Source organism: Astatotilapia calliptera, chromosome 19, assembly GCF_964374335.1.
Source record: "Astatotilapia calliptera chromosome 19, fAstCal68.1, whole genome shotgun sequence".
NCBI lineage: Eukaryota > Metazoa > Chordata > Actinopteri > Cichliformes > Cichlidae > Astatotilapia > Astatotilapia calliptera.
Genome location: NC_137440.1, coordinates 30,329,613 through 30,347,377, shown reverse-complemented (window position 1 = coordinate 30,347,377; position 17,765 = coordinate 30,329,613). Strand labels below are relative to the sequence as shown.

Below are 17,765 nucleotides of genomic sequence, written 5' to 3'. Positions count from 1 at the left end.
TGCTAGGATCGGATGACAGCGGATTTGTCTTCACTCACCTCTTCCTCTGACAGTTGCTGCTGGCCGCGAAGGATTACCGCTAACTCGCAGAAGAAGCAGATCGCATTCACCTGGCTACCAGAAGCTTTGGCATCCAGGCAATAGTTCACGACTCACTGACGGCATCTTCATCTTCTTCATCCCCACAGACACTCCCGAGGACCACCAACTCATCGATGGTGCCTGAGATTTTGGTACGGTGGGAAAAAGCTGTGTTTTTTCCATCAGCGTTTTGGCACCTTTGCATACCTCCGCAATGGTATATTATTTAATCTTAAATTTTTGGGGGGAGATTTCCCGCATACCACTACAGGGAGCCCAAGTACCACCAGTGGTATGCATACCACAGTTTGAGAACCACTGCATGTGAACAAAAACCATAAACAATGAAAAGTGGATATTGATCATCATTGATGGAATATTACAATTTTTGCAGCATTCACTGACAAAGTCAGCATACTAGTTGCATGATCACTGCAGCCTCCAGCATTCGTGGCATTACGCTTATGGTTGGTTAGGTGTTAGGATTATGGGTTTAAGGTCAGCATCTTACCTTATGTGAAATCATCACTTTTAATATAAGACTTTACAGGACAGCTTGAATTTTTACAAATATTTTAATTAGCCAAAACTCAGACAGTTTTTCATATAAATGTCCCAAATTACAGAAAAGATTCATTTTCATGCTAAGACCAGGTAGTGATCATTCCAGGCCTTTATCGATCTTGGTTTTTCAGATATTCATGTTAAAAATAATTGCCTCATCCGGTTATCAGTCATTCCATTCACGTTCAGACTTTGCCTCTGTCCACTCAAGTAAAACAGGGTGGAAAGAGGCAATGTTCAAAACTATTTCTTATATAAAACTGAAATCTGCAACAATCATTATATATATTCAGACTTTGGACCATAATAATTTTATGCAAATCAGAGATGGTCAACAAGAGAATGTTCAAAAACGTTGCTGATTGGAGATAGAATGACCCTAATAACTTTTATTTTATTTGTTTGATTAGGATATTGGGGACTGTGCAGCGTTGTATCGCAAAGCAAACTTCTACAAGACCTGGAACGTTGTTCTGTGTGTTACCCAAATTAAATGCGAAATAGCAACAAAACCACTGAGCTAAAATATCTGCAATAATGCATCACAATCTTACATGAACACAAGTTGCTATCAGAAGAAATTCTCTGTAAGCATTTAAGAATTTTTTTTAGCGTATTAGTAAATCTTCCAGCTAACATGAAAAAGCATTATTCAGCACATTTATATAAACTGCTGTTTAAAACAAGTTTTGCCCATGTGTGCACGCTGTATTTATCTACAGCAATGCTACAGTAAATTGTTAATTTACATTGCATACAGACTTACAGTGTTTTACATTATTAACACAATATTATACCAGTATGTCTGTTTACACCTCATCTGCTGATGAACACATTAAGAAACACTTGTGCCTGGTAACAATTAAAACTGCAGCTTTAATAACCTGTTTCTGTTAGCAGCCTGTGTACAAAAGGAAAGATGATAAATAGAGAGTCAAAGTCATTATTTATACTTTAGTCAGTATTTTTAACTGTAGAAAATATTTTGGAAGGCTAATAACATATTTCTGGAATATTTAAATTATATAAGACTTCAACTTAACTGGGTTACTGGATAATTTAGAAACGAGATCAAGCATGTTGGTGAGCATCTGAAGGGATAATAAGTGAATTTTGTGGCTGCTTCCTGTTATTCATTTTAGGCCTGACAGAGTAGCTGCTGTCCATCACGTGTACAGCGCATGATATTATCAGTTTACTTCTTTAAAAGAGTTAGAATATGTTCCTCTAAAAATCATAACTTTTGAAAAACAGTTTCTAAGACAAATGTAAATGTCAGAAACAATCTAAATAAAGAGAGAGCACATCTGCAGAGGGAACTACCTTGGACATATTTAATTAAATATGTCCTTATTTTGTGGTTTAAAACCTATTCTGCCAACCGATTTGAGATCTACTCAATCTGAAGCAGTCTGATAACTCAGGTAAACATGATACTAAGATGCAAACTCAACAATTACAGACAAAAAGTTTTCTACGCAAAAATAAACACAGTAAAACAATTAAGAGTAATAAAAAAGTGATCATTTCACAAGAGGTAGTCTGATACAAGATGCTGACCTTAAATTCATAAGCCTGGAGGCTGCAGTGATCATGCAATCAGTAAGCTGACTGTGTGAATGAATGCTGCAAGAATTGTAATATTCCATCACTGATGGTCTTTAGCTGCTCAATATCCACCTTTCATTGTTCATGGTTTTTGTTCACATGCTCTAGTAACTTCTTGTCCTCCTCTTCAGCTTCGATCACATCACATCTGTGTGTTTGTGTCTTTAATGTAAAATATCCAACATCAAACTAAACTTTGGAACAAACAGCAGTTCTGATCAAAACTCACCACATTAGCATGTTTCCATGAAAGGCTCAAAATAAATTTCCAACATGTAAAATCCCCTTGTCCCCTTATATAGTTGCTCAGCGTTCATTTTCTTGGTGGTCGGACATTGTGAAATTCTACAGAAAAGGGAAACTGAAGTTGTATTTTTGTCACGTAGACTGTCATGGACACAGTTATCCCAAGAACTCCAACGACTACCAGCAGAATACCATTCATCAAATAAATGGAAAGCGTTGATTTACACTTTTTACACGCTAAAATATGATAATTATCATAAATCTTACTTTAAAACTATCATCAGGCTTATAAGTAACAAATTTAAAGAACTTAAATTTTCTAGTAAGAAACTATAAAATAACATTAACTCATTACTGAAGACTACAGGAGCTATAATATTAAATTATTAACATCTATTTTGGTGAAGAGAATATTTCATACATCCCTCACCTTTGTCACAATTATGCTGCCCTAACACACTCAGAAATTAATTTTTGGATGTGATATATAGGATTCACTAAATATTCTCAGACACTGTTTTAGTCATTGCACTCACTTTCAAACATTGTCTCTGGCCACCCATTGTTGCCTCGGGGTTAAAATTGGTGGATAGAGGCAGTGTTCAAAAAATGAATCCTAAAAATATTTCATATATGAAACTAAAGTTTCACAGGAGTCAATATATGACTTCAAATGCTCACTCCAAATAATGCTACAACTTGTTTTTTTGGGACACCACCTTGAAGTTGCCCTATGACATTGTCCCAACCCAGATCAGTCAGCCATGGCGTGCTATGTGAAGTCCTCAACTGACCACTGTAGCAGGGTCTATGCTCACAGGTACTGCTGATCAGGCACCAATCAATGTGCCTGATCAGCAGGTCTTCTGCGCTCTTCTGGACAGAGATCTCGGATGTCATTCCTGGGATCTGCTGGAGCCACTCGCCTAGCTTGGGAGTCACTACACCGTGTGCTCCAATTACCACTGAGACCACTGTTACCTTCACTCTCCACATTTTCTCAAGCTCTTCTCTTATATGAATACTTTTTACGTATTGTCTGTTACATTCTACCTCTGGTTATAGCTTTCGACAATTACATTAATCAACAGTTACAGCCAATTACTGCAGAACTGTAGTTTTATCAGTTAAACAGGTAAAAACGATGTATGGATGTTTTATTAAATGCATAATTAGCAAAAAAAAAAAATTTTTTTTAATTCCAGCGAGCCACAATTTTGCAACTCATAAAAACAAAGTACTAAACAACATGTCATAATGTAACTGGGATTATAGGGGTGATAATTGTGGATTAATAGTTAATTTATAAATTAGATGTTAATTAATTGCATGTATAAGTGGATTTTGTTGTTATCATATAAAGCTGCACTGTCTGTTTCCTGCTTTATAGCTAAGGTAGAGTAATTTATTGTAAGATGTGCTGTCAATTTACTTCTTCAAAAAAAAGAGGATATGTGTTTCTTCGAAAAAATTGCATCATAGTATCTGTTAGTAGTTTCTTAGACAAGTTTTCAGAAGTCAGATCTAGAAAAACAAAATAAAACAAAAAAAACATAAGAGCACATTTGCAGAAGGAATGAAAATTTGAATTTGTGTAATAGCTTGTATTTTTATTATTCTACTAAAACAGTGCGATTTGAAAAATATAGTGAAATCTACAGTCTACAGTATACAGTATGTCTACAGTAATCTACAATCTATACAGTATGTGGTCAAAGGAGCTTGCAAAGAAAAGCGTCTGGACTTCTTTAAGTTGCTTGAAGACGTTTCACCTCTCATCCGAGAAGCTTCTTCAGTTCTAAGGTCAAATGGTGGAGAGTCCCAGATAGAAACCTAGTGGGAGTGACCCCCCACAGAGGGACAAAAGGACCCCTGATGATCCTCTAATCGCCTGAGCCAAGGTGGGAAACTCCACCATTTGACCTTAGAACTGAAGAAGCTTCTCGGATGAGAGGTGAAACGTCTTCAAGCAACTTAAAGAAGTCCAGACGCTTTTCTTTGCAAGCTCCTTTGACTACGATGAGCTGGATGACTGAGAACCTTCACAGACATATACAGTATGTGGTTAACTACATCTGTACAATAGTCATGACAAAAAACTGGCACTGGTTTAAACTTTTAGAAGCATCAGGATAACTGATTTATGAGAAAATGTCATTTCAAGCAAGTCCCTAGACCAGGGTTCACCAACCTTCAACATCAACAGGGACATTTTAGCCCCTCCGACCGTATTCTGGGACAAAAACAGCCACATGCGCACTCGTGCTTATGTGTCTGTAGTGCAGCCGGGGGGGGTGAATAGTCCGTTTATACCTAATACAAGAATAATAAGATTTCTTAATAAGATGAAGAGCTTTTTACTTTCAAGAACTGTTTTATAGATGCTATGAAGAGGAGGGAAAAAAATTGGAAAATTCATCAAATAGAAAATAGTCCACTTTCAAATAAATAAAACGCAGCAGTGGCCGAATAGTTTTAAAGTAAAAAGAATAATCGTGATAACTATTTGTCTGTAATTATCACTTCAGTTCATTTTAATGTGCTGTCATCTTCTGTTTTTCATCAAGCCGCAGGCAGCAATCAACCGTCCAGCCCTGGGCATAAAAAAAATACAAAAGCTGATGGTGGAAAATATACATAGATAGTTATTGAAAAACACCAGAATATTCTGTAACAATCCAGCTCACAAAACCTGAAATACATGTGGACGAATCACCGGATACACACAGCTTGCGTTGCATGCCCACGTGATGTTTCGATGCACATTTAAGGCTGCCAGCTTCGCACCGATCCACAAAAGTCCTAGTATGAAACAAGTATGTGCAAATCTTTGCTTGTGGGTCATATCGTAATGGCAGATTTAGTGCAGAGAACTCTGGGAAATGTGCTCTGAGTTTGGCTCGTAGGTGGTAACTAGCTGTCTGGTCTGGGTCAACTTATCGCAAAGTGGATAGATGGAGAGAGGCATCGGAGGGTTGCACCAGCAGAACTTTATTCCTGGATGCGCTAAACACAGTTTGCAGATTATTGCTAACATTTCGCTCACAACTGGGCCGGTTAGACTCTTTTGGCTGCAGTAGCTCCAACTATAAACATACTTTTCTCACTCTTTAAACTTCGTGCTGCAGATGTAACTCGCACTCACTTGTGCACAGAGAGGCCGTCTCTGTTTTCCCCACAACATTCAACCTGTGGCACGGAATACATTACCATCAGACTGTTTTCTTAAAGCAGGCTATCCCTGTAACATGCAAATTTTTCTTACTTTTATTTTTTCCGCCCAAAACTTGAGGGAGCCACAGCTGAGGACGAAAGAGCCACATGTGGCTGCCGACCTCCATCCTAAATCAAATTACTGGTTTTCACAGAAACACGAACAGATGTCAATGGCCCAGAATTCAAGGCAGAACTGATACACCCACAGCAAGCATTACGTATTCAAAGTCAGTTTTTTGAGGCTATAAAAGAGAAGTCAGACAGATCAGTAGGCATTACAACCAACACTGCAGTCATGGATAATCCACAGAGAAGGCCAAACGAGAACAATGACACACCGTCCAATGGTATATTTAGGCAAGGTACGAGTTTCTTCCACAATGACTCGTTTAGCCATCACTTTTTCTCCTCTTTTCTTTCCATTTCATCTTTTTTTTCCAGGTAGTTTCCTGAAGTCAGTGTTGCCTATTTTAGTGGAAGAACATTAGTTGAAATCATTCTTAAATATTTGCTAAACCTGTGTGCTTTTGTAGGATGCTTGCATATGAAGTTGTATTTGTATGAGGTCAGATAAACCTAAATATAGCTACAGTAAATAAGATGTGTTTTCTAATGTAGCTGGTTTGTGGCTTGACCGCAAACTCATTGCAGCTGTGAGGAAATACAGTTCACTTGTTCAAGCATGCCTACAAAGCAGAAGAAGCTAAGAAGGAAAATGTAAGTCAATTGTGTTTTCTGCCAAACATTGAAACATTACAATATTTTTATGTTTATTTACTAAAGGTGGATCAACAAAGTACCCACCGATTATACCGTTCCTTGGATTGCTGAACGCTGTGCTGTTGATAACGGCTGTTGTTATTGGAGTTAACTGTGAGTGTGAAAATTCACATTAAGTTTCGTTTCCCACTTTTTTTAATTTGGAAACTTACTGATAAACTGCTGATAACACACTTTCACTATAAGATTTTAGAGTAATCATGTTAACACAAGCAGTAACACATCTTTTAAATAGAAAATGTTCTAGTTTGTTGATTAAAAAACTATTTTAGTTCCTTCTAAACAAAACTGTGTCAAGATTATTTTCCAGTACTTTGAAATGTGATTCAACTATTGATATTTTGACACAAACATTTTCAGGTGCCAAAGTCAAAGAGGGCTCCTTGCACATTTCCAACCCAGCTGTAACACAGCTCTTCAGTGAGCTCGACTATCTCCGAAGCAATCACAGCGATGTGATCGAAGCTGAAGAGGAGGCCAAGAAGGCGTTAGAGAGCGCGATCAACAACCACAAAGAAGTAAAGGTGAAAATTGAGCAGCTGAAGACCGTCAATGATGGTTATCAGAAACAGATGCAAGCACTGCAAGTGGAGAAGGCAAACCTGAAGTCCAATGTATCAGCTTTAGGTGAGAAACTTTTATCCTTATTTATGTTTTCCTGAAATGTGTTAACTGGAAAAGACGATAACTCTTTGTTTCTCTCAGAGGGATCTTGTGGCGGATGCCTCCCTGGTTGGGCTCTTTTCAACTCGTCCTGCTATTTCTTCTCCTACACCGAGTCCTCTACTGTCAAAAAGAACTGGCATGAGAGCAGAGAGGACTGTGTTAGTCGTGGCTCTGACCTGGTTGTGATCGATAACCAGGAAGAGCAGGTGGGTTTAAAACAAACAAGGATGACTGTAAAAAATAGGTGAGATAGACAGAAAGTCTACATGCCTAAGAGACCACAGAGAGTGATTAACATGGATTTAAATTCTGCTAATCGTAGAGCTGATTATAAAGTTCATATCGAGTATGTTTATCTTCATTTAGATGTTATTACCCAAGAACCAGCTGTTCTTTCTGGGTCACCTTTTAACAGAATAGACATCCAAAACTCAAACTACATGCAGTCAACAAATAAATTTAAAGAGAAATATATGTTATTAAAAAATCAAGTAAACAATTAGCAAAAAACAGCAAACAGTCATGTCAACATGCTATAATCTGCTTCCTGTTAATAAACATAAGGTACAGGTGATGGAAAAATTAAAAAATGTTATGTAGTTTAGTTTATTTATTTATATAGCACATTTAATTACAACAGTGGTGTTGACCAAAGTGCTGTACAAACATACAAATTACCAGAGGTGTGGACTCGAGTCACATGACTTGGACTCGAGTCAGACTCGAGTCATTAATTTTATGACTTTAGACTTGACTTGAAAAAATGTTCTAAGACTTGTGACTTGACTTGGACTTTTACACCAATGACTTGGGACTTGAATTGGACTTGAACCGGTTTACTTGAAAAGACTTGATATTTCACCCCAAATATAAAATTTAACATGCATATTATATAGAGATTGAAAATGTGACGTCATTCACGGGTAGAACCGCAAAGGATTCTGGGAACTCGTGGCAAGAAGTACTAGCGCACGCAGGCTTTCAATTAAAATCAGTCACACAGCGATAAAAAGAAACACAAAAATGTCAAGAAGCTGTTGTATTATTAACTGCAATAGCCGGTCACATGACAGCCACGGGAAGCCGACGGGTAAAGAGATCGGTTGTTATCGGATTACGTCGTGGAAGAGAAATTGTTCGAGCCATGTTTCCGAAGTAACAAAGATGCGACTGGATTGCAGCCATTCAAAGACCAAATATAACGTCCCAGAACCCTCCAGCTCACAGGTTAGTCTGCTCCAAGCATTTACACAAAGGTCAGTCTGCTGTTGTAGTTAATGCGTCATTTTCATAACATAATTAGTGATATAGGTTACAAGCAAGTCTGGCGCTGAACAGAAATTGTCGCGCTATGCTCCTTTATTTATTGTGCATAAATAGTGAATTGTCCTGACACAATATTGCGTTTCGCTTCTGTTATTATGGTACACTGACAAAAACATATACTTTTATTCACAGGATAAAACAGGTTTTTTGTATCACTAATTGCCCAGTACGATTACAGCATACAATATTATTGTCACTGCTACATTTCTGTGATGCTACCAGAAATTATTTCCACTACTAATTAATTACCGTTGAGCTCAAAGGTCCTATTAATAAACAGTTAATGAATGTGTATTTATGAAGACGATTTGTGAGACTGGTAAACTTATGATATGTACGATGGTCTTTACTTTCTACACGGTGCATTTCAAGGTCCTGCACCCATCCGTCGGTAAACTGTACCTGGGCTTGTTGCAGTGACCGGAAGTTACTAAACTTCATGAGTGTATGCACTCACTCCAAGAACCGTATGATTATAAATATGCATATAAATATGCTACGATGAGATAGCTGACTTCATCTAACTAGCAAATGTTTTCCAGGCTACGTTGGTGATACAGTTTTTTTTAATGTGTATGATATTTTTGTCATGCGATTTTAAAGCTGGTCCTACAACCGCATCCAAGAATAACATGCAGCGTATCTCAGAACTGTCGGTGAAAATTATTCTTGGAGCTGGGTTTAATTGAGCTGCATTTTAAAGAGGTGCAATTTCACAATTTGAGTATATTTTCTAAGTTCACTATTTTGTATGTGTTGAGAAAAACACAGATTTTAAAATTACATGGTCTAATATTTACATTTAGCATAACTGCAACATTATTTTTTCATTTGTTTTTTTTAAAGACTCGAAAGGACTTGAAATTCAAAGTTTCAGACTTGTGACTTGACTCGGACTTTTACACCAGTGACTTGAGACTCGACTCTGACTTGCCTGACATTACTTGAGACTTGACTTGAGACTTGAGGATAAAGACTTGAGACTTACTTGAGACTTGCAAAACAATGACTTGGTCCCACCTCTGCAAATTACACAATAAAATAATGAATATCAATTAACATCAATGCCAAATAACAAATAAATAAGTAAATAACTCTCATGCAGCATTAAAAGCCAATGAGTAGAGCTGTGTTTTAAGATAGCATTTAAAAAGATTGAGGGTAGGAGCCTGTCTGATGTGGAGAGGCAAATTTAGGCAATTTAGGCACTGAAACCTCTCGAGAACAGGGTGACTGTATAGAAATTGCAGCTGAAAAAATACATTATTTTCTAAAATTATTGACAGAAAGGGAAGCTTTGAAAGAGGCCTGAAGCTTGCAAGAACAGAGGAATCGAGATTAGTTTCTTTAATCACAGGCTGCACAACACCTGAGTTAAGACTGCTATTAAAACTGACCACCTTGAGAATCTTTTTTAAGAAATGTGTTGGAACAACATCATTTGGACAAGATGATGTCTTTATGTCATTACAAAGTTTTTCCACCTGATCAAATCACACAGACTCGAACTGCTCAAAAACAGTAGAGCAGGTGAATGTAATGTAGCCACAAACTGGCACTGTACAAGTCAAGGTCGTGCCCTGAAAATGAGTTAATTTCTATACTGGTTGTTATAATTAGGTCATTTGAAAACTTTATTTTAGGTGTTAACTGATTCTTTTTTTCTTTTTTTTCTTTAGAAATATGTGAGTAACATAATCCAAAATATGAAAACCAGTAATAGTAAGTGGGAGAATGGATTCTGGATTGGACTCACTGACATGGAGAACGAGGGGAACTGGACATGGATCAATAATGTCACAGAGGTGCAACAAAGGTGAGAACAGCACCAATCATTTCTTCATACTTTTATGTTAAATAAATTAATTATATTATATATATTATCAATCAAAAGCTTTAGACCATGTCATGGTACTGGGTTGGTGACCCAGCGTTTTGTGTTTGTTATTCTTCTTCTTATGGTTATTATCTGACGATTTGATGTTTTTTATGTATTCTAGTTGAGAGGTTTTCTTCCTGTGCTTCCTTTGCTGTGTGCCTAGTTATCTGTCAGTGTGCTCCATCTGTGCTCTGTTTCATTTCCCTGAGTCTGTGTCTGTAGTCCAGCCTGTGGGTTCCGGTTTTACTTTTAGGGTCTGTGTCTCTTGTCTCCTCATGTTAATTAGGATCAGCTGTGCCTCCTGTTTGCCATTCCTTGTTGTTCCTCTGTGTGTGTACTTATAGTGTGAGGTTGCCTTTGCTCGTTGTCGGTCCGTCTGCGTTAGTTGCTGTTTCTCAGCATGTCTCTGCTCAACATTCTCCTTGTCATCCCTGCCTGTCTCGCCCCATGTTCCCGTGCCTTTTGTCTCCTCATGCTTCCAGGTATCCCAGTGTTTAACGTTTTGTGTTTCAGTTTGGGTTTGTATGAGGTTAGTTTTCCCAGTTTAGGTTTTGGAGCCCCCCGTTCCATTTTTCCTGTTTTTGTCACTTTGCCATCACTGTAAATAAACGATCACTCGCATCACAGCCTTTGCCTGCATTTTGGGTCCTTCCTTCACAAACACCACATGACTGCCGTAGCAGCCATTTTTTAATTGAAAATTATACAGTTTCATGTGTCATTGCACTCTGAAATGAAAGCATAGTATAAATAAGCCTATCACACAAGCTGTTAACTCTGAGAAACATGTCCTCTGATTCAGTTGTGGCTTTGAGTCTGCCAGACCTCTTCCTGTCAGAGTTTTCCTCAGTTTCTTGCCTTTTGATGGTGAAGCAAACTGTACTCACTGACACCTTGACTTTCTTTGCAGTTTCTCGTTGGGAAAGACCTACATTTTTAAATGTTATGATGATCTGTTTCTCTTCCATTGTTAATTGCCCTCTTCTCACCATTTTTGGAGCAACACTAATTTCTCCAATACAGTACTGTTCAACTGATGCTCACGAGGTAATGATACCACAATGTGATCCAACACTGCTTTTATGCAGACAGAGGTGGTTGTAAGTAATCCAGAAAAGTTGGAACACCTGTAGGAATTAGTAGCACCAGCTTCCAAGGCTTCATCAACCTCTGTTTTGGGTTCCCTGATAAAGGCCTTTCTGTATAATTCTAAAATGTACATTGGGTAACCTTTTTTTCTTTTTTTTACCTCTGACAGTTCACCTGATGTGAACCTTTGTACCAATCCAAGCTATTCATTGGACTTGAATGACTTGAATTGCAATAAATAACTGAAAATATTGGGTGTTTTAAAACTTTTGACCGGTAGTGTGTGGTTTGAAGTTAACAATACATGATGCAATTTTCTTAGGTACTGGATGGATGGAGAACCAAACAACGGCGGATATTTTGGAGAACATTGTGGGGTTGCAGTTCACTCCACCTTTAATCCCTGGAAGACCCGCTATGATGGAAATTGTGACTCGAAGCAGTTGCACTGGATGTGTGAAATGTAAATAAGAAAAACTCTTTTCACTCCTGATATGATGCTAAAAAAGCATTTTTAACAAGAAATATTTTATCAGTTTTTGGGTTATTTTTCATATTCAGAGTCTACAACAGTGCAGTTAACATTCTAATTACTTTAGAGGTCTGTGTGAAAATTATTTGTTATTAAAAGAAATTCCACTAAACCTAAAGCCAGCCTGGTTAGTATCAAGAAAAAAACTATTATAATAACAATTAACATTATTTTGGAAATTAAAGCATATAGAGTAAATGCTATGCAATAGACAAGTTGACATTAAACTGTAACACGTATACCATATGTTTTTTATGTGGATCTACTTTTTTTGCTATGGTAATTGTTTGATATGCTTGTTCTTGTGTCTTTTAATCGTGTATTTCTGTTATTTTTCTAAATAAATAAGGACAAATGTGGAAACATAAATATGGATGGTTAGGTTCATTGGAATTTGTAGGCAGCACAGAAAACATCTGTGAACTAAATCTGATTTTGCTAAAAAACTTGGCAAGTTGCTCTGAAGTCATGGCAAAGGCAAAAAAGAGAGACTGTTATTAAATGAATTTGATACAATCAATGTACACCCTTCACAAGTTTCCAGTCCATAACTGACATAAAGAGAGAAACAACCCTTCACACTCTGCTGATCTAAACCAGAGTACCTGCAGAACAGGGACCGCTGCACTGTGCTGTACCCAAAGTGGACTATGTATGATCATTGTATTTTATTATAATTATACAGCACAGAAGAAGGATCCTTGCACCATGAAAATGGCCTAGGATTTTATCAAAACTAGGCCACACAGCCATGGCAGCAAGACAGGTGCAGATAGAAATGCTAATTAAGAAAAAGTTTATTAAAGAAACATGAAGAAGAAACTCAAACTCACAATGTAACTGTCAGTGGTGCATGAAGAGTTGGTGGATGCAGTGTTAGGTGCACAAGAGCAAACCAAACAGCAACCAAACTGCAGATGTTGCTCAGGGAGGAGAGAAAACTTAGCGCACGTTTGAATTCATGGCACATGCCAACAATTCATTTTTACATGAACATAATGTACTAACCAGTGCTGAACGTGGGCTTCATTTCTTTTGGACTTACTACATCTTATCTGTAGAAAGTACATTTCGTTTATGCAAAGATATTTTGACTTCTTCCTTTAAAAAATTCTAACTAAAATTTAACTAAAAAGGAATTTATCATTCAGCTCAGCAGTAGTGCCTTATTTTAACTCAGGGAACTTTGTCAAGGTCACTAGAACTCTTGCACTATCTCACCATAAACGTCCTGTTTCCATGAAGATTCATCCCATTTTCTGTATGTCACACTTAAAATCTTTCAAGTGCAGCTGACTGTTAAATCTTAAAAAGCGCAGAGCACTGAGTTTACAGAAGAAGTTTCAAGGCACACAAATAGCCTTTAAATCTAATCATGTATGATAATTATTTTAAATGACTGATCATTGATTATGCAGCACTATAGAATTGACTAGACTTTCAGCACATTCCTTGATTTCTTATAGAAAGTCAGCATATTACGATCTTGTGTATCATCAAATTAAAGGTTACACCAGAGATTACTTTACTTTTATTTTTGATTCACTTTTGTCACTGATAAAAGTTTGAACTGGAATTCAGTGATTAAGAATTAATCAGCAGTGAGTTGTGTCGACACAGCAAAGTGTCTTGCCAGGTATGCATGTGACTGATATCAACTACTGGTTGTAATTTTAATGGTGGATTTGATTCACTCTTTTATCAAGAAGATGTGTGTGCCATCCTCCTTACCTCTTTTTAAAGCCATTGTTGAAAATTTATGGCAGTTACATAAGAACACAATTAAAATCCATCTAATAACATTCATATATTTGACGGTCTGAGGTGTAACCCGGAGCGGTCCTCAGCAGGAAAAGGGTGGAATGCCCACTCCTGGTCAGGAACAAGTCAAAGATCCTCGTCACCTCCAAAGCCCACCAGCGGAGCCTCTGCTTCACAACAGCAGCTGTTATTTTTAATTTTTAATATAATTGTTCTGTCCTGTTTCAAATTAAACATTTTATATGGAGATATTACACTCTGGCTTTTCTTCACCCTATACTTCATTCTGCTCAATAAAAATGTTAATATTGTCTTAAACAGTAATGATTTTATTTTTTATACTATAAAATAAAGCTATTATCTCTATATGAATACATATTAGCATCATGAAGAGAGCTGTGCTGTGCAACCGATTGAAAGCAGAAAATGTAATGCTAGGTGGTTGTTGCCAGTGTGCCCTCACTCGATGATCTTGTTCTGTATTTAATGATGCGTTTGGCACCAAACTCAGGATGTTGATCCAACCGTCAGTAAAAGTGTTTTCACTTGTTCCCAGCAGAGGGCAGTGCAAGACAGTCAGAGTTTATGTGCCTCTTTCCTCTGTTCCCTTGACTATGATGCTTTAATGCAGACCTTCCCAAAGTGTGGGGCGCAGAGCCATTGCAGGGGGGGAATGAAAAGGGGGAGGGGGGAGCCACTGTCAATATGTGACATATTGAAATCGCGTTTGAATTTGCGCTTGTTTTTTGCTTCCACTTTGCAAATGTCCACGTGCCTTCTTTTGGCGCACCGGCCGGGGTCACTCGGGTCAGAACATGGGGTGCCACCATCATCCCACTTCTGACACCAATGTGGCGAGCTCAGACAAGGAGGAGACGGAGGTGTCGTTTGGTCTTGCTTCCCGTGAGCTAGCCAGGGAGCACAGCCGTTTATTGACATCTGCAGAAGAACACTGCCGCTAGCTAACTGCTCAGCGCGCCAACCGCACAGCAACAACAACACACAGAGCGCCCTCTGACCCCGGAAGGACACACCGTCGCAGCGAGAGGGCGTCACCCGTCACTATGGTAACATAAACAAAACATAACTGTACAAACAGAACCCCGAACAGCCCTGACCCGCTACAATATGCTGCTGAGAATATAGCCCAGAAGAAGCGTATAGTATAGCTTTTATTTTGGAAAGAGCCATTTCTCTGTAATAAACTCTCTTTTCCAAAGATGAGTGATTCCTCAATCAGATACAGGTGTTACCGCGCCAGATCCGCGGCCCCGAACCGTAGTAAGAAAACCTCTGGCAGTTACTTGAAGGTTCCGTAACTGACTCGTAGCCGGCAACAGCTTACTATACAGGTCAACTCCGCTAGCAAAAAGATCGAAGGAGGCGTAGGAAACTGCTTCACCGAACTTTATTTCTTCTCTAAGGCACGAACACCGCGTACAGTGGGCTGAAACAGTTTACTCACAGCGAGCATCGCCGACACAACTCTGGCTGTCGAGGGAGTTATTATATTCCTTTTATTTATTTTCTTTTCGTCTCTTCTGTAGCTAACCGTTACTTTTTCCCCTTCTCCGCTCTCTCTCTTCACACACACACCAGGCAGTCCCGCTACACACATCCCGAATACATTTCCCATCAGGCTTCATCCTTAAAGGGCCATGCCTGTAACACAGGGCTTGCAAAATCGCTAGCCCGACGTCCCGGGGCTAGCGATTTTTCCAGTCGTACTACCAAAATCTATCTCTGCCCTGCCCGTCGGGCTATTGTAGGAAGGAAAAATATATGTCAATGCTTTTGCATTCTTTCAGAAATGTAGCTGGGTAATTATGTCATTGGCATCGGTGAGCCACTGTCAATATGTGACATATTGAAATCGCGTTTGAATTTGCGCTTGTTTTTTGCTTCCACTTTGCAAATGTCCAGGTGCCTTCTTTTGGCGCACCGGCCAGGCACGACCGGCGGGGGAAAAGTCACTCGGGTCAGAACATGGGGTGCCACCATCATCCCACTTCTGACACCAATGTGGCGAGCTCAGACAACGAGGAGACGGAGGTGTCGTTTGGTCTTGCTTCCCGTGAGCTAGCCAGGGAGCACAGCCGTTTATTGACATCTGCAGAAGAACACTGCCGCTAGCTAACTGCTCAGCGCGCCAACCGCACAGCAACAACAACAACACACAAGGCGCCCTCTGACCCCGGAAGGACACACCGTCGCAGCGAGAGGGCGTCACCCGTCACTATGGCAACATAAACAAAACATAACTGTACAAACAGAACCCCGAACAGCCCTGACCCGCTACAATATGCTGCTGAGAATATAGCCCAGAAGAAGCGTATAGTATAGCTTTTATTTTGGAAAGAGCCATTTCTCTGTAATAAACTCTCTTTTCCAAAGATGAGTGATTCCTCAATCAGATACAGGTGTTACCGCGCCAGATCCGCGGGCCCGAACCGTAGTAAGAAAACCTCTGGCAGTTACTTGAAGGTTCCATAACTGACTTGTAGCCGGCAACAGCTTACTATACAGGTCAACTCCGCTAGCAAAAAGATCGAAGGAGGCGTAGGAAACTGCTTCACCGAACTTTATTTCTTCTCTAAGGCACGAACACCGCGTACAGTGGGCTGAAACAGTTTACTCACAGCGAGCATCGCCGACACAACTCTGGCTGTCGAGGGAGTTATTATATTCCTTTTATTTATTTTCTTTTCGTCTCTTCTGTAGCTAACCGTTACTTTTTCCCCTTCTCCGCTCTCTCTCTTCACACACACACACCAGGCAGTCCCGCTACACACATCCCGAATACATTTCCCATCAGGCTTCATCCTTAAAGGGCCATGCCTGTAACACAGGGCTTGCAAAATCGCTAGCCCGACGTCCCGGGGCTAGCGATTTTTCCAGTCGGGCTACCAAAATCTATCTCTGCCCTGCCCGTCGGGCTATTGTAGGAAGGAAAAATATATGTCAATGCTTTTGCATTCTTTCGGAAATGTAGCTGGGTAATTATGTCATTGGCATCGGTGAGCCACTGTCAATATGTGACATATTGAAATCGCGTTTGAATTTGCGCTTGTTTTTTGCTTCCACTTTGCAAATGTCCAGGTGCCTTCTTTTGGCGCACCAGCCGGGCACGACCGGCGGGGGAAAAGTCACTCGGGTCAGAACATGGGGTGCCACCATCATCCCACTTCTGACACCAATGTGGCGAGCTCAGACAACGAGGAGACGGAGGTGTCGTTTGGTCTTGCTTCCCGTGAGCTAGCCAGGGAGCACAGCCGTTTATTGACATCTGCAGAAGAACACTGCCGCTAGCTAACTGCTCAGCGCGCCAACCGCACAGCAACAACAACAACACACAGGGCGCCCTCTGACCCCGGAAGGACACACCGTCGCAGCGAGAGGGCATCACCCATCACTATGGCAACATAAACAAAACATAACTGTACAAACAGAACCCCGAACAGCCCTGACCCGCTACAATATGCTGCTGAGAATATAGCCCAGAAGAAGCGTATAGTATAGCTTTTATTTTGGAAAGAGCCATTTCTCTGTAATAAACTCTCTTTTCCAAAGATGAGTGATTCCTCAATCAGATACAGGGCTTGCAAAATCGCTAGAGAGCGACAGCACTGATTGGTGAGTGATGATAATTTGTGCACCAATTCCTCTGACATCGTCTTATCAATCGTTAGCTTACTATGCAAACATGACAAGTGAAATCTCCCGCAGCTTAAACATGTGAGAGGTTGATCGCGCAGAGAATCGCTGACCGTTATGTGTGTGTGTGTAAAAGCAGCAGGATATATATTTTAGTTCTGCTGAGCCAAATAAGACAGGTCAGGGTGAAGAAGTGACAGCCAAAGAAAAGCTTACCACAAAACGGAAAAGTTATGAGAAATCAGACTATGAGGCAAAAAGAAAGTGCAGCTTTACGGTTTCATGGACAAAATAATTTCTGTGGCTGCAATATGACGAGCTATATAACCGGGGCTGCACATAAGTGGTCCGCAGGTGCGCATT

The 17,765-nt window shown here is 39.6% G+C and overlaps 1 protein-coding gene and 1 long non-coding RNA gene across 3 annotated transcripts; both read left to right on the top strand.

Annotated features, from left to right (window-relative positions):
• The first annotated feature begins 5,974 nt into the window (after nt 1-5,974).
• Nucleotides 5,975-12,356, top strand: LOC113012570 (hepatic lectin-like). Of its 2 annotated transcripts, none has more exons than XM_026152851.2 (6): nt 5,975-6,077; nt 6,499-6,588; nt 6,856-7,122; nt 7,201-7,367; nt 10,167-10,303; nt 11,778-12,356. In XM_026152851.2, exons 1-6 carry the CDS (start codon nt 6,011-6,013, stop codon nt 11,920-11,922), a joined length of 873 nt encoding a protein of 290 aa, XP_026008636.2. In that variant the 5' UTR covers nt 5,975-6,010; the 3' UTR covers nt 11,923-12,356. The 2 variants fall into 2 exon arrangements, with proteins under 2 accessions (XP_026008636.2, XP_026008638.2); XM_026152853.2 differs by having other exon boundaries at nt 5,996-6,062.
• A 2,305-nt stretch (nt 12,357-14,661) lies between these two features.
• Nucleotides 14,662-17,765, top strand: LOC145422303 (uncharacterized). Its single transcript, XR_013903596.1, has 2 exons — nt 14,662-16,168; nt 16,598-17,765. It is a non-coding gene; the product is annotated as an uncharacterized LOC145422303 (long non-coding RNA).